At 37.3% G+C, this 26,002-nt stretch overlaps 1 protein-coding gene across 2 annotated transcripts in view; it reads left to right on the forward strand.

Moving 5' to 3' along the window:
- Nucleotides 1-26,002, forward strand: part of LOC131027577 (uncharacterized) — a 193,138-nt gene that overhangs the window by 93,807 nt on the left and 73,329 nt on the right. For both annotated transcript variants that reach the window (XM_057957663.2, XM_057957662.2), the window contains exons 5-6: nucleotides 14,596-14,743; nucleotides 25,584-25,745. In XM_057957663.2, the coding sequence (XP_057813646.2) occupies nucleotides 14,596-14,743; nucleotides 25,584-25,745 (310 nt within the window). The remainder of the gene's footprint in view (nucleotides 1-14,595; nucleotides 14,744-25,583; nucleotides 25,746-26,002) is intronic.

The following is a 26,002-nucleotide window of genomic DNA, read 5'->3' on the forward strand; positions in this document are numbered from 1 at the left end:
GAAGCTTTTTTCTTAGAGGAATGAAGAGCTAAGTATGTATACTTTTCATGACGAAAAACTAAATCCCCAATGGAATTGAGTTTATAAATGTTGAATCTTCAAAGTCTTGAGATGCAATGGTTAGGCAACAAATTCAACTAGGACAAATAGTCTTGACATGTAATGGTTTGGCAACAAACTCAGCTTGGACAAATAGTCTTGACATGCAATAGTTTGGCAACAAATTCATCTTGGACAACTCTTTGAGGAACAACTTGCTTGCAACAGACCTATAGCATGACACTCTAGACCCTCTCAATATGGATCAAACTGACAAATCCCAAGCTAGGCCCCCAAACCATAGACTCATATAAGGTTGTAGGCTTGATAATGGTATTAAAAATAGTTATCCTTGAAGGGATATCTTCGAAGTAGATTTGGAAACATTGATGCTCGAAATAGAGAGAGACGAATGACCCTTGTAAAGTTGTGGATTAGAGGCATGCTATATGCTAATAGAGGGGCTAGAAAATTGGATCTCCAAGTATTTTTAAGTTGATGTGATCTCTAAAGCTTGCCTCCTTATAGAAGAATTGGACTTTGGAAAGAAAATGTTAGGAGATGTTGAAAATCATGAACTTAGTTTCATTACGTTTAACCCAAAGTTACGAGACTCAGACTTGGCTCGGATGACTCGACTAGGGATTTGGGACTCAGTGAAAAAACTTGGCGTAGACTCGACAAAGACTCAACAAAGTGAAAAACCCAAGAAATTTAGAGATTTTTAAGGATTTAAAACTTCTTTCATGCACCTTTAATTAAATAAACCTTAAAGACACAATAACATCATCAAATAGAAGCTAATTTGATCACATACACAAGTTCACATCGATCATATAAGTATAAACGCAAATCGTAGCTGACGGAAATGGCAAACTTAGATATATAAATATTGCCAAATGTATACAAAAATTATGGAATATGTAATCCATGACATCAAATGTTCCAAACAAATATCAAAACAATAACTAGACGTCTATGGCTGAGAGGAGCCTGCATCCTTCCTACGAAGGTGTCTAAGGTAGGTCTTGGATGATGTAGCAGCCATAATATTTTTTTAACTATGAATATGCAAAGATTTGCAACAAGGGATATGTATTATGTAAATTTTGTGATCAAGATTCATCAGTGGCTTATTACTTGCTTAGATTTATAGTTTGATGTGGGATTGGGGGCTACACCAAAATGATGTTGAGGGTAGCACCCTTCATGTAGGTCTGAGGTAGAGAGATAAGTCTAGATCTTGGGGGAGAGAGGAGAGAGTGAGATAAAGAGAGGTAGAAGAGGGGATAGAAGAAGAGTGATAGGGAGAGAGATAGGTCTAGAGTTTAGGGCAGATAAATTGAGTGAGATAGAGAGAGCAAGAGAATGCTTATAGGAGCCTACTAATTACTGAAATTTGAATATGTTTGAAAATTTTTAAGATCTTTCAAAGCCTAGAATTTGCATTATAATTCCTAGAGATCTGGAACCACTCTCAATGATCCTGCCAATATATACATGAAATATAACTTAAAGTATAAGAAAGGAAAAAGACATACTTAAATGTTATAGGAAAAAGAATTATGCTTAAATATTATAGCAAAAAGATTTAAATGTTATATTTCTTGCATATATTATAATGAAGGGAATGCGACTGACTTGAAGACAAAGATGGGGAGTTAAATGTAATATTTCATGTATATTTTGGGGGCACGTCGTAAACCAAATAACTTGTCCAAACTCAGTGAGTCTGGCGAGTCCATCAAACTCAGCGAGTCTGTCCCAGACTCAGCCGCATCCGAGTTCAAGCCCCTGGGACACACTAGGCTTGACTTAGACTTGTGAGTCACCGAGTTTGTGTGAGTCTCATTTCTATGCTTTTGGCAAAATTCACTTAAGTGAGCAAGGGGATAAAGTTGGTGCTATAACCATTTGGCAGAATGAGAGAGGAGAACATCAAGAAAAAGCATAATGGCTTTTAAATACAACTACCATCCATATGAATATGTTGGCAAAGAAATTTCTCTAACTCATCAATGTAAATGACAAAGAAGGTAGTTGAGAGGAGACACCCATGTTTGACCCCAATGACATTCACAAAGTTGGAAATATCGTGAGAGCTATAAATTATCCAATAGTTTTCATAAAGTCTTCAAGTAGCAGTAGTGAGAGAATTAGGAATTCCCACACTATGTACCTTTGGAAAAGTAGGTGTCTTAGAATTGAGTCAAAGACCTTCTTGAGTCTCCAATGGAAATTTTATAGAAAACAAGGATGAAAGGCTTATCTCCAACATGCCATAAAATTTAATATAGAACACAATGTTCGAAAACTCATGACTCAACGAAACTTGGAATTGGACTTACAAGTGGAAAAAACTTTGCAAAACTCAACAAATTAAAAAAATATTAAATTCCTTAGAAAAACATAAAAATTCATGCAAAATATAGTTATGAAACATATGAAATGAGTTTGTAGACTAATGGGGAAGTGTTTTCTACTAGATGTGAGTAGAAAAAAAGTACGATATTGCATCAACATGTGAATATAATAGCTGATTATCTAATAATAATATGAATCTCATGATGATTGAAAATTATCATGAAAAATTACAATTCAATGTAAGTTGCTATAATTTATAATTTTCTCCTTGTCAAGACATCCCAGTGATGGATGGGGTCCTACTAAATCTATTAAGTAATGGTTCCTTCTCAAGATCACCATCATCCTCAAACATGATGTCATCCAATTGAGTGTCTTTTGTTTTTTCTTTTGTTGTACCCTCCTTTGCTTGCCTCTCAAAGTCAACAATTTTTTCTTTTGTGAACATGGGATCTTCATCCTAGATAGCCTAGTTGCTATAAGGATCAGTGTCATCCAAGTCAATCACCTCATGCTATCAAATGAGCCCTCCTCCTTTATTGGGAGAAGATGAAGGTGGTATTGTATGAAGACGATGCCATTGATCTACTTTTGTGTCAACTTGTTGCTCTTATTTATGTGAATGGCATCAAATAAACTCTAGTTGTGCTTACATCTAGAAGGGCTACAAGTTTGGGACAATATTTAGAGGGCTAGTTCTTGAAGGTTTGGGGTTTTTGTGCCTCAATCTTCAATATTTGCACATGTGAAAAGTTTGAAGTGAAATGAGGTTAAGAACTAGGCTAGGGAACTCTAACCATTTGATGCAACTAGAAAGTTGATGAGTGTGTGATTTCTTCCGTATATCCACCCATTTGATGATATTGTGCATCCATATTTGCACCAACATTTCTTTTGCTCTTCCATAGTCATCTCTGTATTTGTCACTACCTAGAGAAATGATCCACTTGCATCATGTAGACTAGGCACCTTAAACACTTTCCCTACAATGATCAAGGTTATGAAAAATTTCTCCCTATATGAGATTCTTGCCACATTGAACATAAGGTTTTTGTAGAACTAAATTTGACAAGGGATGCTTTCTTGTCATGCTTTTCCTTGTTCCAACTTAGACCTTCAATTGAAGGCTGCAAACTTGGCATGTTGGTGGAATGAAAATCTTTGTGATTGCATTTGGCTAGAGCTCAATGAAGTGGGAGTGCTGCAAATTCTTGTGACTGCATTTGGTGAGAACTCAATGAAATGGGTGTGAGGTGAATTTGTGGATCACACGAGGAGCCTACAATCTCAGTAGTTGTCTCTTCCTTTGATTCCTGTGCCATGTTAGGATTCATCACTGTTGCTTTACTAGAGCAAAAAACGGAGAAGGTGAGGCCCAACATGGCAATTTGTATAAGGCGGTATTTGAGGCAATTGATGCCTTCATTCAATTTCAATCCACAATAGTACTTACCAAGTACTCATGAGTAGTTGCAGTTAGTTCAAGTCTGCAACTCTTTGAGACTCTCATGAGTAAGTGGGCAAGTAACTTAGCTCAGCTTGTAGCTCATGAATTTTTAATCTATGATATAAACATTGAGGTACTAAACTAAAATTATCGAGGGGCCTTACTATACAAAATGGTGTAGGTATGTTTGCCATTGCGCCAAAAGCTCGAGCTATCAACACCCTCTACAAATGCCAAACTTACCCAGATCCACGGGAGGCAATTAAGCCATGTCGCAAACCTTGAAGGAGGTGCTGACCACCAAGTCAACAATCTCCCCCTCAGCATCGACTGAGGGTTCCGCACCGACGGAATGAAGGAGACCTCCCGGGATTCGAACCTGTGACCCAAGGCTCTGATACCAATTGTAGGTATGTTTGCCATTGCGCCAAAAGATCGAGCTATCAACACCCGCTACAAACGCCAGACTTACCCAGATCCATGGGAGGCGATTAAGCCATGTCGCGAACCCCGAAGGAGGTGCTGACCACCAAGTCAACAAATGGTATGTGGATTATCTTGTTGCCAATCACATTGTATTCACAAGCCATTTGAAAGGACTTGTTTGCATAGGACCTGGATGATAAAGACAATAAATATGAGGCATCCGTTAAAAAGGCTAGGCTTGTATGTACTATGTACAAACCTGCCAATTCTATTCTAAGCCAAGTTCAATGTGTCTGAGACTTGAGAGGTTCAACTCTAGTTTATTCTTATTACTGAAAAGTAAAATTTATATTTATATTACAAGATAATTACGATTCAAAACTGATATTCTCATGATAAGGTGCCAAAAATACCAAGCAAAGATTCAGAAACTCTGAAAAATCTGGGATTAGAAATGCTTAGATTCTGAGAGAATTATTTGAAAGGCCCAGATCTACATAAGGATGAATTGTTGTAGATAAATTAAAACAGAACTGCTAAATACATATGGGACCAAGACAGAGAATCACAGCATGGGTGAGATTCCAGTCTGTCCAACAATGGATAGGAGTTTATAAATGTCCACAAGACTAAAACAGTCTATGGGACCTCAAGGATATAACTGCACCAAAGAGAACAACATAGAGTTTAAGAACTGATGAGTAACCAGTTGTTTCTTTTCACTAACTGGTGGGTCCTCACAAGGATCTTCCATCTATGAGCTTTCATTTGTTCTGTTTTCACCAAGGTTGCAGCTGCACCAAAGAGAACAATTTGAAGTTTGAAAAACTGGTGATTAACTAGTGTTGTTTCACTAATCAGGCGACTCCTTCATTGTTAGAGCTTTCATCTGTTCTGCTTTTACTGGAACCAGATCCACTTGAAGTGAACTGGATAAGTTTCCAATTTGGTGAATAAATGATAGGTGGATCGGAAAAAGTTGAAGAAGTAGGCACTCTTTTTTCTGGTTCTAAAAGAACCTGTTTTGCTTTAAGCTAGAATTCATGGTTTCTAACCAGGTACAACTCCTTTGGCCTGTATAAAGTATGGTTTTGAGCTTACCAAGAGGATCTGTTATAAACTATCAGATGGTCCATTTTCCCATCCAGTGGTTTAAGTAAAAAGACATCCTACAAATGAGCTTGGGTTATCATAATTTTACACAGGTGGCTTGCAGATGGTTGTTGCTGAGATAGGACAGAGGATAATTGCAAATGTGGCACGTTAGAAGTATCCATTGGCTGAACTATATTGCTATTGTTTGCAGAGGGATTAAGGGGATGAAAAATGGGATTCTTGAGTAACATGCCCAGTGACTAATAAATTCTGAGCAACATATTTAAGGTGGGTTCAAAATTTGCAGGACCTGGTGGATTCGATCTATGGGGTCTAGACCTTGTGCTTTCAAGCTAGTTTTTAGTTTTCTTGAGCACTTAAGGTTTATTTTATTTTAAGATGAACCATTTTGCATCCCTTAATTAAGTTTGGGGTGCATTTTCTATTTGTGAATTCACCATCAGATTCAAATTTTAAGTATTCCTTTTCCATTAGTTAAGCCATTTTCCATCTGCAAATGACATTGTCTTGTAAAAGTTTTTAATTATTCTTTTGTTTTTGAACCTTGGCCAGGTATGGATGTGTTGATGTGTATTTTGTACACCACCAAACACAGAATAAAATACCTAAAAGGTACCTTATCCTCTCTTGATTAAAGTCTCCGAATGCTGAAGATGTCGCGAAAAGGATCAATCGGAATGACTTCAAGGTTCTTCGTTGTAGGATCTCTATGTGTGGATAAGCACCAATGGTCGTTGTATATGCTGTTTCTTCAAGGGGCCTTACGTACTTTCAGAGAAAGCTTGTCCGTGTTACTCTCTTTTCGACTGCAGGAACAGGATTCTCCTAACACTAACATATTTTCAAAAAATATCAAAAGATAAGGGTTTCAAGGAAGGGATGCTAATCTAATCCTAAGAATGACTTAATGACGGCTAGACTTGGTAAGATTCTACCAATTTCAGTATCGCCAAGAAATTACAACTCTACTGGAATTGATGCGATCTTCTAAGGTGATTCAGTAACTTTCAAATCATCAAGGATATAGATACTATCATAGAGATACATATCAATATTTCCAAAAATGATTGAATTCTTAAGCAATCTCAATATTTCCAGTTGACCACACAAGGCGTCCTTACAATCAGTAAGAAGCTAGTGGTTTGGAGCGTGAATCTCACCAAAGATCAAGCACAACACTTAGTCCTTCAAACTTAAACTTAAATACTACTTCAACTGAGAGTGATTCAAGAAGATAAACAATCATGAAGATAGCCACAAGTATTGCAATAAAACACCATAACTTCAATATTTTATTGATCTCAAAGCCAAATAGACAACAATTGTTCAAAATTCTTTCTTCACTACTCAATCTTGCTACACAACAACTTTCTTCTCTCTAAGCTCTCTCTCTTCTCTAACCTTTTCTATATATCAAAATGAAATGAGTGAGGGTATATATAGCATCCTCAAATACAATGAATGGCCCAGATCGAAAGAAGATCAATGGCTGAGATTTTGACACCTAAACCCTAATTAGGGTTTGTTACAAAAAGGTCCCCATTTAGATAAACATCATTAAATGCATAGACAATAATTAATTGGCACAAATATCGAGGAAACATATACCAATAGGAATTAAGCTGCCACATCATCCTATAACAACTTTTCGTCTAGAATGTTGTTCCCTTTCCTATGCTCTTTCCTAGCATATTCAATGAATCTGGACACAATTCCCTCAATCTCAGCAATGGGAATTTCGGGAAGATTCTTCATTTGTTCTTCCAAGTGAAGGACTTGATCAAAAGCAGTGAGAAGAGCTATCTCCCATCCAGGTTCAAGCTCTTTGGTCTTCTCAATCAGGAACATAGTAGCGAACATCTGATCTCGTTGTTTATCTGTGATGATGTTCTCCCCTTTGCAAAAGATGACTTTGACTCTCTCCTCCAACTCTTGAATGTCCACATCTGTCTCAATCTCGATCCGCCTGTCAAGAATGGTACATAACACTTCACACACCTTATCTTGAATGGGATGAATGATACCCTCAACTTGACTGCATCTGGTGTTGATGTCATCAAAAAGGACCTCTTTCATCTGGAGCAGAGCTGACCATTGTAGGAGATTATGGGCTCCTCCATCCATTATCCTTTCTTGTGCCAGAATCCGTCTTGGTGTTTGTCTTATCACTTGTAAGACAGGAATGATAACATCTCTAGTGTGAGTGAATGCAGCTACAGTTATCATTAGATTATGGATACTCTCAAGGACCTGGATAGCTCGATGAACTGTCTTCATCATTCTCGTTGCAAATTTGACGGCTACCGTGTGGAATTTATCAATCCAAGAACCCATAAGCTGAACCAAGCTCTTGACCCTTTCTGCCTCGCCTACTGATTCAAGAGGGAGTGCTTGTAAAGGAGATACTGCCGGATCCTGACGTCTCAAGGGCTGATTGAGATGACTAAAATAGCTTCTCCAAGCACTGACCTCCCTCTCAAGCTTCTTATTCTTTTCCATTTCTTCTTTAAGTTTGTCTTTAAGTGCTTCAAATGAATCGGTTGCTTCTTCCATTGCTTGCTCGGAGGTAAGTGGACCAAGCTCAAATGTTTCTAAGTCATACTCATCTACAAGAATCTCACCCTCATATTTGTCCACTACTGGCGTAGCTACTTGCAATTTGCTGGATCCTGTCTCATCTCGAATTACCTTGGACATTTTTGTGGCCTTCCTCTTTTCCATCACCTCTTGAGAACTTCCTATAAGGCTTTCTAAATCAAATACATCTTCTTCCTCTTCAACCACAACTACCCTAGTCAGTCTCTCTTTTAACCAATCTGGAATGGCGGATCTTGTTTGCGGTAGTCTATCTTCTCGGGAAGGAGATGTCGCTTCATCATCATTCTTCTCTTCATGTAGCTCATTAGCATCAACTTGGGGAGATTGACTTGATGAATGTTGAGGCGTCTGTCCCTTTTCTTGCTTGTCATTTTGTACCATGGATTCCATAGACTCATCAATTTCATATACCATCTTCTCCTGATCTTCTCCTTGACTTGCCTTCTTTTCATGTCGAGAAGATGTGCTTGGTGGGTGATTGGGGTTTGTTTTCTGCTTCTTCCTGGTGGATTCCTTTTTCTTAGGTCTTTCTTTCCTCTTTGAGCCTTTGGAATGAGAAGTATTCTCACTCACGCTTGCTTCTCCTTCTTCTAGTCTTGCCTCCAAAGTGAATGTCATTGATACATTCTGCTCTTTCAACTTCTGATGTTGTACATCCACCCATCTGCGAGTCCATGATAAAACAGGAGCCATCAAAGCTCTCAGGTCTAAAACCTCGGGCTCATTCCAATCTATTTTCACTTCCTTGTCCTCTTTCTCATAAGATGACTGGAGGTATCTACCATTATCTTGGGCCTGATCAGCTACTCTATAAACTTTGCATTTCCTGATGAGATCTAAGGGTAGCCGGGAATGCATCTTTCTCTTAACCTCTAAATCACTCAGGAGATTCATCCAAAAGTCTTCTACCTGAAACTCATGCTTGTACTTCCTGCCGACTGTCTCCTCCATATAACCATGAGGATCAAAATTCTCCCGCGAGGCAAAGAATGAGAATGAGTATAAAGATAATTCCTTCTCTGCATCCTCCGAGGCTTGAATGTTAGGACACACCTCAACTGAATTCCCCAATATGATGGGCACGGGAATTCCATTTCCATGCTTGTGTCTGGATGCCTTCGCATAAGCTACCAACTGTCTAGTCACCTCAAGTAGCACTATCTTGTCTGTTGGATATCTTGGCAACATATAGGGAGGTGAAGGACACCCCTGAATTCTAATGTATGTGAACTTTTGAAATTGGATGAACCAAGCGCCATACTTCTTCACAAGGTCTTGTGCATCCAGAGACAGACGATTGTGAATCCCACCTTGCAATATCCTAGTAATGTTCATCGTGAATGTGTCATTGACTAACTTGTAGTCACTTCTAGGCGGATGATGCAGATGAACATAAGAATCACAAACCCTTATTTCTCCGGGTCCTCTTCCGATCACTCCTCTGTGAGGTAGCCCTGCATACTCGAAACTTCTAATTAAAGCATATATAACATATGAGCTCATGTGGAATGATTTGGTGGGTCTTAGCCTTCTTAACTGCACGTCCAAACAATTGCTAATGATTCTGATCCAATGAAGCATTCCTTTTCCTTGGACTATCATTTGAATGAAGAAGAACATCCACTTTTCGAAGAAGAAGGCTTGAGGAGCCCCTGTAACTCGATTGAGCAAAGTTATCAAATCTCTGTATTCCTCCTGGAAGTCGATCCTATGCGGTGTATTGGGAATCTTGTTCAGGCGAGGCCAACTTTTTAGCAACCAATTCTTATTGATGAGATTCAGACAAGTCTCAGGATCATCTTCATAGATCGACCTCGCTCCTTCTAAGCTTTTGTAAATCATATCTTTATGGTCTGGAAGATGAAGAGCTTCGCTTATAGCTTCCTCTGAAAGGTAAGCTAAGATGTTCCTGTCCTTGGATACGATTGTCCTTGATTGTGAGTCATAGTGGCGGGCACACTCGATCATCAGCTCATGACACTTGACGGCGGGAGGGAAACCTGCAGCCTTGATGATGCCACTTTCTATTATCTTCCTCGCAAAAGGTGATGGCTTGCCAATGTAGGGGGCCTCTCGAAACTTCTTCATATTGAAGTTTCCTAAGTTGGTGTCTCCGATATTACTCCATTTGGACACGATCCTGGTCTCCAACTCGTCACTCCTCTGATCCTCCTTGATGAGAGCCTGACGACTTGTAGATCCTCCGGCCTTGGGAGTCGCCATTTGATGCCTACATAAAAATTTCTAAATTAATCCTTAAGCATCATACCTTAAAGTGTAGAAACTAAGACTCTTCAAAAGGAAGATTTAAGATATTAATGATAAATCCAGAATTCCTCATTTCTCAATTAACTATGAATGGAATCAAACTTTCAAGACTTAGACCTTTTTCTAAAAAATGCTTATGAAATTAAGACAAGCCTTGGATAAGAACTTCAAATAATTTGATTCCTCATACCTTCTTCTTTGAAAGCCTAACTATGAACCTTGGTGAATGGAAGAAATAAGATCAGATCTTGCTGGATGAGGATTGAATTGCTGGCCTTCTTGGATGAATTGTCTTGATTAACCTTCAAAAGAGGTTCGCCTTCCACTAGCTTTTCAAAATTTGGAAAAAACACTCAGCAAATTCTGGAATTTAGTCTCCCACACTTAGCAAATTCTGGAATTTTAGCCTCCGACACTTAGCAAATTCTGGAATTTTAGTCTCCAATCTGCTGGATTTTGCTCCTCAATCTGCTCCTCAATTTCGCACTTTAGAAGGGATGAATGAATGATTTGAATTTGCAACAATGCCCCCCTATTATATAGAGCGCTCACCCTCCTTTTCCCCAAGGCCGACTTGGCAAAAAGGGGTAAAAAAATAAATAAAAACCTTTTAAAAAGGTGGCCGACTTGCCAATAAAGGCAAAAATAATGCCTTTGAGCGCTCATTTAAAAATTTTAATTTTAAAATTAATTTTAATGCCTCCAAGGTGGAATCTTTTATTAATTCAAGGCCTAAAAATTAATTTATTAAATTAAAAATGCCTTTAATTAATGCGAATTTAAATTAATCCTCCCAAATGTTTTGAATTTAGCAAATTTGGAGATTTAGCACAAACTGGAGAATATCAACGTTGGATTGAGGCCTAGTGAAGCTTGCCAATGATTTCGCCCTGGACCCTCTGGAAGGGTCAGGAGCGAAATTCACAAGTGGGCTCAAACTGTTCATTTTCAAAGTTCAACAACCACTTCAAGGCACTCCAAATAGGCTCTTTCATTGCATTCCAGACTTAGTTTTATTCAACTTAGGAGAAAAAGTGTGATTTTAGGGTTTTTCGCCCTAGACCCTTTGGAAGGGTCAGGAGCGATTTTCCCTTCTTAGGCCTACTCCTTTGTCAACTTTTGTTGAATCTTCCACTCTTCGCTAGGCAATATTGTTCTTTATTCACTCCACCCAAGTTTGTCTTGTTCCTGCAAGGTAAAATAGGAGTTTTCAAATTTTCGCCCTGGACCCTCTGGAAGGGTCAGGAGCGATTTTCCCTCTCTGGCCTAGAATCATCAAGTTTTGAAGCAAACCATTACTCACAAGTGGTCTCAAAGGCCTTTTCAACCTTGGTCTATCCCTGCCTTAGCAAAAACTTAGAAGGGACATGTTGATTTTATGATTTTCGCCCTGGGCCCTCTGGGAGGGTCAGGAGCGATTTTTCTTGTCTAAGCTTACTCCTTCATTATTTCAATTCCAATCCACCTCACAAGGTTCGGCAACGATCCCTTTTATTTACTTCATGCATGCTTGGTTTGTTGTCGCAAGGCAAAATAGGTGTTTGAAGGATTTTCGCCCTAGACCCTCTGGAAGGGTCAGGAGCGAACTTTAGGTTTTAGGGCAATTCCTTCACTTTTTCAACTTCAAATCATTTCCAAGGCATAGAACAAGTTGCCTTACTCCCACGTCTAAGCTTGGTTTAGCTCAAAATTCAGAAGAAAGGATGACTTTGAGGATTTTCGCTCAGGACCCTCTGGAAGGGTCAGGAGCGAAAATCTCTTCCAGGCTCAATTGCTTCATCTCAATTATCTTCCAGGGGTAATTCCTTCTATTCTTCACCTTATCCCATACTTGCCTTAGCAAAAACTTGATAGCAAAGAGTGATTTTGAGAAAATTCGATCTGGACCCTCTGGAAGGGTTAGGAGTGAATTTCATGATATGGGCTTGATTCTTCCTTTTTCTAACTCAAAATCACCTCAAGAGGCCACTAAACATCATATTTCGCCCAAGGGATAAGGTCTCAAGCCAAAACAAGGTCAAAAGAATAGGCTTGCAAGGAATTTCGCTCTGGACCCTTTGGAAGGGTCAGGAGCGAAATTCACCTCCTTGGCTAAAATCCTGCATTTTCATCTTTCCTAAATAGGCCCAAGGGTTACAATATGCTCCTTCTTCCTTTCATCATGTCTTGAAACACCTCAATTTGACCAAACAAGGCAAGAAATGACTCCAATAGAGATTTTCGCCCTGGACCCTCTGGAAGGGTCAGGAGCGAATTTTGCAATTTTGACCCAAAATGTTTCACTTTTCACCTTAAAACCTCTTTGCCAAGTAAGATTTCATCTTGTACTATGCTATGAATAGGATTTTATATCCAAGAAAAACCAAAAAAAATGTGCTTAAAAGGAATTTCGCCCTGGACCCTCTGGAAGGGTCAGGAGCGAATTTTAGGTTTTCAACAAAGTCCTTCATCTTTTCAAGTTGAAACTTTCTCAAGCGGGTGAAGGGAGTTGTTCCTGTTCCATTCATGCCCAAAACTTGACCCTCTTCACTTCAAAAATAGGAGCATTTGGGAATTTTGCCCTGGACCCTCTGGAAAGGTCAAGAGCGAATTTCCCCTTCTTGGCCAAAATTCCTCATTTACCCATGCTTTCAAATCTTCAAATGTATCAAATGATGCCCAATCTTTCCTCCAAGATGCCCTGCACATAAAAAGTTAGCCAGAATTTATGTCAAATAAGCTCAAATAGCATTTTCGCCCTGGACCCTCTGGAAGGGTCAGGAGCGACTCGCTCAATTTTTTAGTTTCAAACCATTTCACAAGGCAAGGTTAGATCATTTTCTAGGCCAAGAAAAGGTTTGCACTTTCATCTAAGGCAAGAAAAAGTGTTTAGGATGCAATTCGCTCTGGACCCTCAGCAAGGGTCAGGAGCGAAATTTGGTTTTAGGCATCATCTGGCTCTCCAAAATCGGTCAAACTCATCCTTAGGCAAAAACATGTCAAAACTCAGCCAAAATCGTGAAGGAAATCCAGTCTACTAAAGATTTTCGCCCTGGGCCCTCTGGAAGGGTCAAGAGCGAATTTAGGTTTTTAGGCCCTTAATCCATCTCATTTTATTTAACTTGGCCGACTGGACTCCCTTTCTTCACTGACCATGCTTAGCTTACTCAGACTCAGAAACAAACAGGACCTTAAAAAGAAAACCCTCCTTCAATCTAGACCTGACCTGAGACTTGCCCTATCCCTGACCTAACCAATTTGACTCTCCTGAAAGCTATACTTCATTCCGACAATCTTGAATCTTCAGGTAGACTATTAACCATTCCAAAACTTGGTTAGACTTAACTTGAATGAAACCTAAAAAACGAGCTTCCAAGGCTTAGCCTTAATCTAGCTGGCTTAGACAGACCACTCACTCACGCAAAATCCTAAAAGCAGAGAGAAAACAAGCAACCGAAAGCAAAACCCAAAACAAAAGAGGGGGTCCCCATTCTAATGGGGCGATGTGTGAAATGGTCACAACAGGATGGTATCCTTTGATTCAACTTTTATGACTATATGTTTTATTTCCCCAAATGTTCAAACCCAACCTTTCAAATTGTGAATTTCCATATAACATTTGTGATTATGAAAATGTTTACAAACTAAAAAACATGAATATAGATTTGCAAAATATCAATAAATTATTTATGACTTTATCTTTAGTAGTGTCAATTATTTCTTGTTAAGATGCCACACAAATAAAAAATGAACATGAAAGTGTATTCATTACATGTAAATTTACTCAGAAAACAATATCTACTAAATAGTATGCATTTTATTTTATCAATAAGGGAGAATTTCATAGCTTTTTTGCCAAACTTTTCCCATTTTAAACCTGAGCAATTGAATTCCATTTGAACTATTAGTTTGCCATGCAAATGCGAAGTAAATGGATTGCTACTATAGTAGTACTAGTATATATGAATTATAATAAGATAGAGAAGCTATCCAGTCTTAAGAAAAACTTGAAATAATAATGAAATAACTTATCGATTGAAGCTTAAACTAAAACTTTCATGTTGATATAAATAAAAAATAATATAACCGTTCACAAATTCAATTTTGTAATAGTAAATTATCATTTATAATTAACTGATAAAAGTTAGGGATGACCCACAAATAGCAATGATAGATGGCTAACTCGTTAATGAATATGCTATGTAAATAATTTATACTTTTCTATGATTTCATTTTTTTAATAAATTTTCTTTGACTTATTTGGTGCCCTTGTATGGTTTACAAGGTTTCATATTCATCATAATCACATTATTGTAATAGTCATTTTATTAGCATTGCACTCTTATTGTGTGGTACAGGGTATTTGCAGTAAGATTGGTTTTGACTGGACCAACACCATGTGAGCTTGTTGATGCAAAGATATGCTTGACGTTTAGAATATTCAATAAACTTCCAGATGGTTCTACATTTTGTTCCACTCACGATTTGGAGCTAGTTCGCCCAGAGGTACTTTTTATTTTTTGAAAAATCAATTACTTAATATTTTTAACAAACATGTTGGAGACATTTGTTTCTCAAGTATAAAGATGATAATACAGTGAGGAATCTCTGGCAGTGGTTTTAAAATACATTGTTTCTTCTCCCTTGAAATCATGGTTTTGCTAAGAATAGTGAACTATGCAACATATCAATTGGCTTGCAACTGTTGGGAAAAAGAACACATAAGTGAGAAGAATTTACCGTAGAAAACAGTCTAGTCCAAAACTCTGACCACATAGAAATCTTGAATTGTAATTGATGCAAGGACAAGAGATAATTGGTTGTCTGATAGATATGAAAACAGCTGTCATTTGACCAAAAAAAGTCTGGAACGCCAGAAAGATCATTCTAGTAGAGAAACATATCTAGATGATAAAGTTGATTTAAAAAAGAAAAAAACCCAAGAAGAATTACTTTCTCGAGTTACAAGTGAAATGATTTTCAAATGTTTGTCGAATCTCAAATATAATGAAGGATTGACTATAAAACATATATGTCAGCATTTGTGAAAAATGTACAATAAGAAACAGTGGTGAACTTTATTGGACCAAGAGAGAGCCACATCAACCAAAGTTGTGAAAGTTTCAGAAATACAGAGTAGAACATTTGAATCCCAAGGAGTAAAATGGATCAGTTTATTTGTGACTTAGCTCTGCAGTTTTTAATGCATAATGAAAATTGCATAAACATCTATTATTAAGTAACACTTTTAAAATCAATGGACTCAATTTTATTATATTTTAAAGTGCAGTTTAGTAAGCATATATGTGAAGAGGACCATAACTAAACAATTAATAAATTCTGTAATTTACTATGCCACATGGATATTATGTGCTGGATTATTTCCGTATAATGTGTAACAGTATGGTATTAGGGTTTTTCTACTTCATATACAGTCATGACATCAGAGAATGATATTTTGGGTGAGTTATTGGAATTTCCTTGGTAAATTTAAGTTATTATGAATTTTATATGCTCCCTTATCCATGGTATCTAAATCATTGACATTCCATGCGAAACATTTCAAGAAAACAAATTTAATTTAACAATATCTCCCAAGATTATGGGTGAAAGATCATAGAAAAATTAAATTAATGGCTATTATGTATGCAGGACAAAGTACATCAAAATTTGTACTTGTTATCTTATAGAAAGTGTATATATGAAGTTGTCTTCTTTCTTCCAATTTATGTTGTGTTTTTAATAATTTGTTTTGCCATTGCTGCTACAATTTGAAAATTCTCAGAACAAAGGAGAAATGACAAATGTTAATGTAGGTAAAGTTCTATTATGTTTCAGTAAGAAAGGAACTCTTAAATGAAGTACTACAATTCCCCTTGTGTTTTTTTAATAAAAGGTTTAGGCTCTTATATTGAGCATTAAGTGTCACTTTGTAGATTGATAAACTAGTTGTGTTTTAGTATTGTTAAAAAGATGTTGAAATTCAGGTTCATATAAGCAGAAAGAAAATGAAGTTCGAGAAATTGTATTGTTATCTATGGTTGGACAGAGGCATCTAGGAATAACAAAATAAATAAATAAATATATGATAGCTTATCAAGGCAGTGTGTCTAACAATTCTGAGATCTAAGACAATACCCAGTCAATACAAAAGCCATCATTTATAGAATAAAGTTATTTGAAGTTGAGGGAAATGGAGTAAAAAAATCCAGTTGTACAATTCATGTAGATCTCACACGAAAGGTTGAGATTATAAAGATTATAAATACTTATATGAACATAAGTGGTTTTTTTCAATCAATTAATGAGGGTTTTATTGAAGTCCTTGCTGATGCAAAGCTAAGAACTTATATGTCACAAAAAAAATTGTAGCATTGAAGCAAACCTGAAGAGGCTAAAGCCTTGCAAGCCAGAAGCCATACAAAGAGATTAGCAAACTTCACCCGAAGGTTAAAATAATTTGGTCAGCAAAGAAAAAAGCCAACCTTAAAAACACTAGTGAAAAAGTCACTTTGGTTAGTCAACTATAAGTTGATCTTTGTTAGCCTAACAAGCACTTGCTATGGCACCACTACCAACAACACTTCCTCCACATACTCAACACAGAAACATCACCCTTCACGCTACCACCTCCACAATTTAGAGAATCTTGGACAAAACCATTGTTGTGATCAAGGAACAACACACCAGGAATGACCTTGGCTCATTGCAGACCTGTACAACCCTCCACCCAAGAGAAAATGTAGGGAGAAGTAGCTCATAACAACTAATTTACCACCCTCGTGAGTAACTTTCAACATTTTCACCACCAAAGCCAAGTCTATACAAAACCCAACCAACTCTTTGTTATTTTTACTACTTTCAGATTAATATAAACTCAGAAATCAGAATTTAGTTTGATTAGCTGAAAGATTTAGAGATTTCTAGATTTAGGCATGACATAGAAATGAACAAAGAAATAAGAACAACACATGGTTACCTTGGGAAAACTTCCTAGGAGGAAAAACCCAGCCAGAAAAGATCCTCAGATCTGATTATGGATTATATTCATATAACAGTTACAACACTTATCTTAGATTCTTGAAGATGTCTGAAGTGTTTGCTCTTAGGGCTGATGGAATCAACCAAAGGTCTGTACTTTCATGTATATCAGGTCTGCTCCTTCAACACACCAATCAGCACTCAGACTCAAGCCCTAGATCTGTACTCTTGATGTGTCTTAGATCTGCACTGATTCAGTAACCCTGGCACTTTAATTCTAGAACAGCTCAGCCTTCTTTATGACAGCAAGAACTTGATGTTTGCTTCTTTAATTGGCAGGGATGATTCACATAAATTCTTTCACCAACTTTTGCATTATTCAGATTGTATACTTCACATCCTTAGGCATGTGTGAACTCAGATGTATACTTCGCATCCTTAGGCATGTGTGAACTCAGATGTATGCTTCGCATCCTTAGGCATGTGTGAACTTCGCATCATTAGCAGATATGTATTTCGCTTGAAGGATGTGTATTAATTGTCTTTTGAATGAGGCAGATATGTCTTATATATATGTGATGCAAAATCCTTTTTATGTCGGCCTAATATAAATTAAATTACTTTTAATTTAATTTGAATCTCTTTAATCCGAAATGCCTTGATAGATAGGGTCGGCCCTATTGAAGCAAGCACGTTATTATGCATGTAGCATGGTGTTTCATTATGTAGCGTGGAGTGAAGTGAGGTATAGGGCCCAGCCCTACACGTTGGAGAAAGGGGCTGGCCCCCTTGGGCGGATTCCAATGTTGCCCAAGGCAATTGGAATCCGCCATTCCCTAATTATAATCAACTCTCCCTCTTAATTAGGGAGAAAGATAATCTTACAACCAGGTTACAAGATTAGGGCCCAGCCCTAAGTAATACATACAATGTTTAAATTGTAATCCGAACTTAGCTGTCAACTTCAAATATTCCTGAGAGAGGATCACAACAAGTATCCCAAAGTATCCATCTTGTACTGCCTGTGGAGGGTGACTTCAAACTTTAACATGCACACTTGCAAGTCATGAATACGTACACAATTATTCATGCACATCATGGAGTCTTTCCATGCCATCGATCACGCATATCCATCATTCATTGTCTTTACCTTAGTCTTCTCCCAAAGAAGAATGTAACATCATAATTTTCCATCTTGCACCCAAGCATAGAGTGGAGATACATAATCATTGCTCTCCATAAGCATAAAATGAAAACATAGTCCTCCATCTTGCACACAAGCATTGAATGGAATCTAATAAACATAATGCTCCATCTTGCACACAAGCAAGAAATGGAATCGACATAATCAGAATATTGTTGTCTTCCATCTTGCACACAAGCATAGAATGGAACTACATAACATAGTCTTTCAGCTCGCACACAAGCATAGGCTGGATCCATCTTACATTGCCCGTAGAGGGTGGAGAGAATCTTTTCTACCATCTTACATTGCCCGCAGAGGATGGTAACAATTACTCTTCTCCCTGAGAAGATTACACTACCACCTTACATTGCCCGCAGAGGGTGGTTGATACAACACAATGTATCACAGAGGTTGAGACTCCTTCTCAACCAAGGCGGTGTTCTCCATAGCTCCAAGTCTATCTCAAGCTTCAAGAGACTTGGTGAGAACATCTACAACACAGGATTGTCCTGCCATAAAACACTGAATTGTCAGGTATCTCTATACAACCCTGATAATAAATTAGAACAGCATAACAAGAATTTTAAGAAACCACATTGCTTCTCTTGATGCAACACTTGCAACAATGTATTTAGCTACAGTAATACTTAATGCAACTGAGGACTGTCCCTGTAGGTCCAAGAGATCGCAGCGGGTGAATGCTTGAAGTGTTTTCCTTGTCCGTAACACTTCTTGACCAATCTGAACCTAAGTAGCTTCAGCCCATAATCAATTGTGTCTTGCAAATATCAAAATATGCTTGCTTGCAACAATATGCTTAGCTGAAGCACTCGCCAATCAACCCGCCTCTATTCAGATGAATCTGCAAGATCATAGTTGGTTGTAGACATACTCAACTTCTTCAAGTTAGTTTCCATATAAGTTTATAATCCATAATTCTAACATAACAATAGAAAACTTGACTTGGAATGATTTCATTAGATCCTTGCCACACTTCTAACCTAGAAGTAATGCATTTTAGGTTTAGATCTTCCATCTCAATTCTGAGCTAATTCTTTCTTATATTAAATCATGAGACTATCTTTATCAGTCAGAGTTTGATCATCAAAATTAGCATTTGAAATACTTTAAGGAACAAGTTAGAATCTTTACAAAAACCCTAGGCTTATCAAATACTCTTTCATACCAAGAGTTATTGAAGGTCATAGGGCTCCCTCTTAATCCTCAATATCAGACTGATAGCCAAACATCATAGATCATAAGTATTCATAAACAAGGATGAGAAATGCCAACTTCACCTTTTATGAATTGGACCCATGGTGCAATTATGATCAGGACATATCCTCAAACTTATTCTAATTGAGTGAGAAGATCCTAATGCCTTATTTCAAAGCTCCCTCTGAAGCCACATCAATCCAAACTTATGGATTTATGATGTCAGTAAGGCCTTGGCCCTCGACATACATCACCTACTATATGAGGTTATAAAAAATGACTTTGGGTGAGGATCACAACAGTCATGATAAGTTAGATGCGTTCTTTTAACAGTATAACCAATGATCCATAGAATGCTGAGACAATACTTATGTGACACAAATTAAAAAAACCAGCCTGTAACACATAACCTTGAAAACTTGTACATCACCATACTTCACACTTCATGATAGTAAATACTCAACTGAAAAGTCAGTTTTATGTAACCATTATAGAATCATTCAATTGATAGTCAAGACTCAATCAGATCATAGGTGAGGAAGTACTGATAGAATGTTTACAAGGAGTGTGAAGTATACTTACCAATGAAGATACTAACCAAGCAATGATAGTGAGAGCCTATACTTCCATGAATCAATAGGAATTAGTAAGCTACAATATATAATAAAATAATTCCGATAAAGGATTTCAGATCAACCTCTAGATATCCAACAACAAATACAAGCATTGTGAACAATAAATTCCTAACTCACTTATTTATGACATTAATGAATACTTCATTTACTCAATTAGCAGCGATACTTATGTAACTGGCTTATTTTTCCTTACGCACATAGATAAAGGCACACACAAATTAAACGAAGTTCAAAACAGAGAGGAAATATTCAAGTTCGCAATGTCTTTACAGATATATGAAGTTCAACTTTTCTTCTTTGTTTTGATCTCACTCATTGGAACAATTAAGCACTAGATATTTAATGTGGGCATACATTCCATATTTAATTTTATTATTTAATTGATCAGGTCACAGACGGGCAAGTACACAAAATTTCCCCTACTAGGTTTAGGCTTGTTTTAACCATAATTAATCTATTTCAAAATACTTATGACTTCAACTAAATTGATTAGAAGACAAAATCTATCTTAACATGAATCAATTTGTGATATTCCATAGTTCAATTAATTTATCAATTATTAATAAGTAAATTGTTCATTTACCATACTAGAGAACTAATTATATCATACTAGATAATTAATTTTATCATCCATAATTCTTAATGCAAGTGTCAACCTACGTTACTACTTCAGTTCTAAGGAAGAAGGGGATGGCTATGTTACCAAAGCTCTCAGAGACCAAGCTATAATAGGCTCCCTCAAGGTTTATAGTTCCAAGCCCTTACCCTATCTTGGGACCATACCCTCAAAGTTTACGGGACGTTGATCCTTACCCTATCTTGGGAATCATCCTATTGATTGGATTTAGACTGCCCCTCTTTGGAAACAACTCCATTCTCAACTTTCTTAAATACTGACAGTAGTAACAAGCATTAGGCTATAAGTATACTAACTTGACATGTATTATGAATACATATGAAATTAAGTATAACTGTCATACATATTGCAGTCCATATTAATATTATTATTAAATTCTGCATAAGAACATTATCAGGTATCATATATTAAGCATACATTAAGCACATCCCCATGCATACCACCTAGAACAAAGATGTTACTGCCTGTAACTTAATAACAGTTCTGATCCGATCCGATCCGAGGTGATATCACTGGATGCTTTGATTTCTTTCCTTTATGTCTCTCAATATGAGGGAGAGTTCACACCTCCTCATCATGTATGTTCTTTGGCAAGAGACACACCCTTTCACAATTAGATCTGCAAATCTTATTTAAATCAGATCTGCAACTCTTATTTAAATCAAATCTTAACCACTACATAAAGTTGCAACGCAAAATAATAAGCCCTTAACAACAACCTTAATTAACCAAGCGTCCTCTTATAATATTCAGTTTAACAAGGACTAAAATACAAGATTCGTTCATTTAACATTTAATGTTTTCATTGTTATCAAAGTCGTCTTATTGAGAGATCCTTATATTTACTAACCTGTCACCAAAGAAGGAAAGGACAAGAGACTGAAATTACATGATTAAATCTGATCACTGGTTAGTACGAACCTATCTCTGATATTTCCATCAAGCCTATCTCCAGCTTTCAGCCCAATTAACCTGACCTGTGAATGAGACAACAATCCGGAAATAAAGGAGTACTAAATTCTGAAAACTGAAAGTTGATCTAGCCTATAGCTCTGATACCATGTTATTTTTACTACTTTCAGATTAATATAAACTCAGAAATCAAAATTTAGTTTGATTAGATGAAAGATTTAGAGATTTCTAGATTTAGGCATGACATAGAAATGAACAAAGAAATAAGAACAACACATGGTTACCTTGGAGGAAAAACCCAGCCAGAACAGATCCTCAGATCTGATTATGGATTATATTCATATAACAGTTACAACACTTATCTTAGATTCTTGAAGATGTCTGAAGTGTTTGCTCTTAGGGCTGATGGAATCAACCACAGGTCTGCACTTTCATGTATATCAGGTCTGCTCCTTCAACACACCAATCAGCACTCAGACTCGAGCCCTAGATCTGCACTCTTGATGTGTCTTAGATCTGCACTGATTCAGTAACCCTAGCACTTTAATTCTAGAACAGCTCAGCCTTCTTTATGACAGCAAGGACTTGATGTTTGCTTCTTTAATTGGCAGGGATGATTCACATAAATTCCTTCACCAACTTTTGCATTAATCAGATTGTATACTTCGCATCATTAGGCATGTGTGAACTTAGATGTATACTTCGCATCCTTAGGCATGTGTGAACTCAGATGTATGCTTCGCATCCTTAGGCATGTGTGAACTTCGCATCATTAGCAGATATGTATTTCGCTTGAAGGATGCGTATTAATTGTCTTTTGAATGAGGCAGATATGTCTTATATATATGTGATGCAAAATCCTTTTTATGTCGGCCTAATATAAATTAAATTACTTTTAATTTAATTTGAATCTCTTTAATCCGAAATGCTTTGATAGATAGGGTCGGCCTATTGAAGCAAGCACATTATTATGCATGTAGCGTGGGGTTTCATTATGTAGCGTGGAGTGAAGTGAGGTATAGGGCCCAGCCCTACACGTTGGAGAAAGGGGCTGGCCCCCTTCGGATTCCAATGTTGCCCAAGGCAATTGGAATCTGCCATTCCCTAATTATAATCAACACTCTTTTGCTGATAGACTGTCTGAATTTCATTCCTCAGGAATTAAATTTCTTCATGAACACAAGGGACCCTAGAACCCATTGCAGCTCCAACTGAGCTCCCTCCCTCCACAGGCTTCCCAGGCACAAAATCTGGAAGCATAGTGGACATGATCCACTTGAATGGCCTGCTTGGGTAATAAATCTTGCAGCTTGGCAATAAGATTTACTGCCATGGAGCTGCATGAGCAAAAAGAGTCTGTATTCTCAATTCCATCTGGACCCAACACAACCTTTCCCAGTTTGAGTTAGCAGCGTTGGGGCAGAAGAAAATATTCTTTAACTTTCTATCTGACACAAGCTTAATCCAAAGAAGGGGTCCCTTACTCTACCCACCACATGTTGCCTTGTCATCCTTCTATAACTGGCCTAGCAAAAGAGAACAAAAGACAAAGAAACCAAGGAACTAACCAAAACAGTTCTTTTTTGGCTACAAGAAACAAAATAAAACAGGATTAAGGCAAGAAATGAGATCATGAAAGGGTGACTGGAAAATCAGCCTCATATGTGCAAGGAGATTTCCATGCCACTTCTCATCATAAATATACCACCCTTCACCTCCTAAGCATCAATCATATCACAACATTCTATAGAATTGCTTTTTTATTTTTTCACTTTAATATTTAAATTTATAAAATTAAAATGCTACAAAGTGCAATGGACCTTGCCCTTCAAGCAGGCTATATGCTCAAAAGAAATAAATGCAAACCAACCCAGGCCTCTAAAAGATTGCTGACCTCCATCATATGGGGATCCAACCCAATCCCAGAATTGACTATAAAGTATGACACCTTCTTGCACTCTCAGTAGCAATGAGAGAAAAAATTATCTGCAAACTTCCTACATAGAGCCAAAGCATCTTCCAAAAGGGATTTAAGCTTCCAAAAATGAGAAAACTTCGTAGAGAGAACCCTGAACAACAACAACCACCATAAAAGATTCCTCGGCGTTCAACATCCTGAAGCCAGATGACCATGCCAAACTGAGGCCGTTAATCACTGCCATCCACTCAGCCTCATTGGTCATCTTGATACCCCCAAAACAGGTTCCTTTAACAAACTGCCCTCTGTCATTATGCAGAACACAGCCAGCCTCTACAGGTGGCAGGTTCCCTCATAAGACATCAAAAATATTAAGCTTTAAAAAGCCCTTAGGAGGTTTCAACCAAAACTGACTGCTGGAACAATAGTCTTATCAATTACTATATCAATTGGGGAACATGAACATAAGTGTTTTATGTAAATCATATTTTGTATTTTTCTAGATGGTTTGACAAGTGTAAACATAGTTTATAATGTTTTTTCAGGTAAAATTTGTATTATCTTCCTCAAATTTTCCTCTGTTAGCATCCTACATAGAATTTTGTGTTTCTTTGCCTTCTCTGAGAAATGTCTATGTGAATATGTATTAATCTCCAAGGCAGAGTCTTTTATATAATGATATGTTAAATTCAGACAAAAGAAAATTTGTGTGTTGGCACAAGAAGCATCTAATGGTATTTGCTTGTATCTCAAAAAGAAAACTTCTAAAACCGAAACATAAACATTAACTACATGAATGATACTATAAATTTTTAGAGGCACAAACTTGGGCTTCTGAAAGATGCCATTTATATTCCCATATCAAGCAAAGGATTTCATTTCACTGCTCACCTGGCTGGTACAACCTAGCTTTGGCCTCCTAATTTTTCAATGAGACTGGCTAGAATGATTCTGATGGTTTTTACTATGGTAGGATATCAACCATCAGAGGGATGAAAAGAAAGGAGAAGAAATTTTTTACTAGGTGGGATAAACTATGTAAAAAGAGGAGACTTTCGATTCCTCTGATGGGAAATAAGACCAAGAGGAGGCTTGGAAAACAAGGAGTCCTTACAGCGTCAGATGAAGAGGAATAAAATTACTCCTGAGCCCCTACCTCTATATTGGTGGCAACACCCCCTACTTCTATACTCGACATCTGTAGCAAAGTAAGCTGGAGAAATGGATCTGACTGATACAGATGCTCCTCATTTCTTTATTGAATTCTTGTCCTTACTCTCCACCCTTTTACTAAAGTTTATAGTAGGGAATCTGGACTCTATTCTCCAAACTGGGGCGTGATCCCAGGATTAGGGTTGGTAGAGAGTGTAGGTGGGTTAATGCTCTCCCTCCCACCCCAGTATAGTGCTGGGGCTTCTACTCTCCAAACATGCCAACTATTGATGGAGCCCTAATTTCTAACATGATGGATAGATGGAGATGGAGCCCTGCCTTGTGTCATTCCTTGATATAAAGAATGATATTTGAGCCCCATCCCTATATTATCAGGTCCTACGGGGTTAGTTCAGTGTAAATTAATTAGAAAAATTATTGTCAACAGTTTTCAGGAAATTAGTATTTCTTTACCAGTTTGTAGTGTCATCGGTTATTATTCAAGCATCTTAATCCAGGTCCAATGTAATTATGTTGAGAATGATCTTTTGGAATAAATATGCTATGTTTCTTCAGGTGTTAGTACTTTTGGTGCAAGCGCAATCTTATAAATTTTCTGGGCACCTGTTTCATTAATTAATTGTACATGCATGATACTATTTGCACTTCACCATGGATAGTGCTAATGATATCAACTTTCTTTATAACAGGTTTCATACCTTCGATATGGGGTTATGGTACGCCATGTGATCAACCAAAAAAGTCCCGTCTACGGGCACACTTTGGAAAGTTTGAAGAAAGGGGATGCTTCATTTTCACTCACAGTTATGGGATTAGAAAGGTCATCGATGCAGCCAATATTTCATTTGGAGGTATGTCTGAAAGATGTTTTATTTACATCTATATCTGCCTTTAAATGTTCATTTACCACAACCTTGTTTTTTAACACACTGATTTTTTTTTTCAAAAGTTTCATAAATATCTGCAATTTTTTTTAACAATGGTTTTTAACTTTTAGAGATAGGGATAATGTTTTGAATGATTTGCTTTCTTCTTTGGGAGTGATTTGTATGCAGCATATTGCATTGCTAAGAGTTTGTAATTTATTTTCTTTGTGGAAGCATCTTAT

This window comes from Cryptomeria japonica, chromosome 1 (assembly GCF_030272615.1).
Source record: "Cryptomeria japonica chromosome 1, Sugi_1.0, whole genome shotgun sequence".
Classification (NCBI taxonomy): domain Eukaryota; kingdom Viridiplantae; phylum Streptophyta; class Pinopsida; order Cupressales; family Cupressaceae; genus Cryptomeria; species Cryptomeria japonica.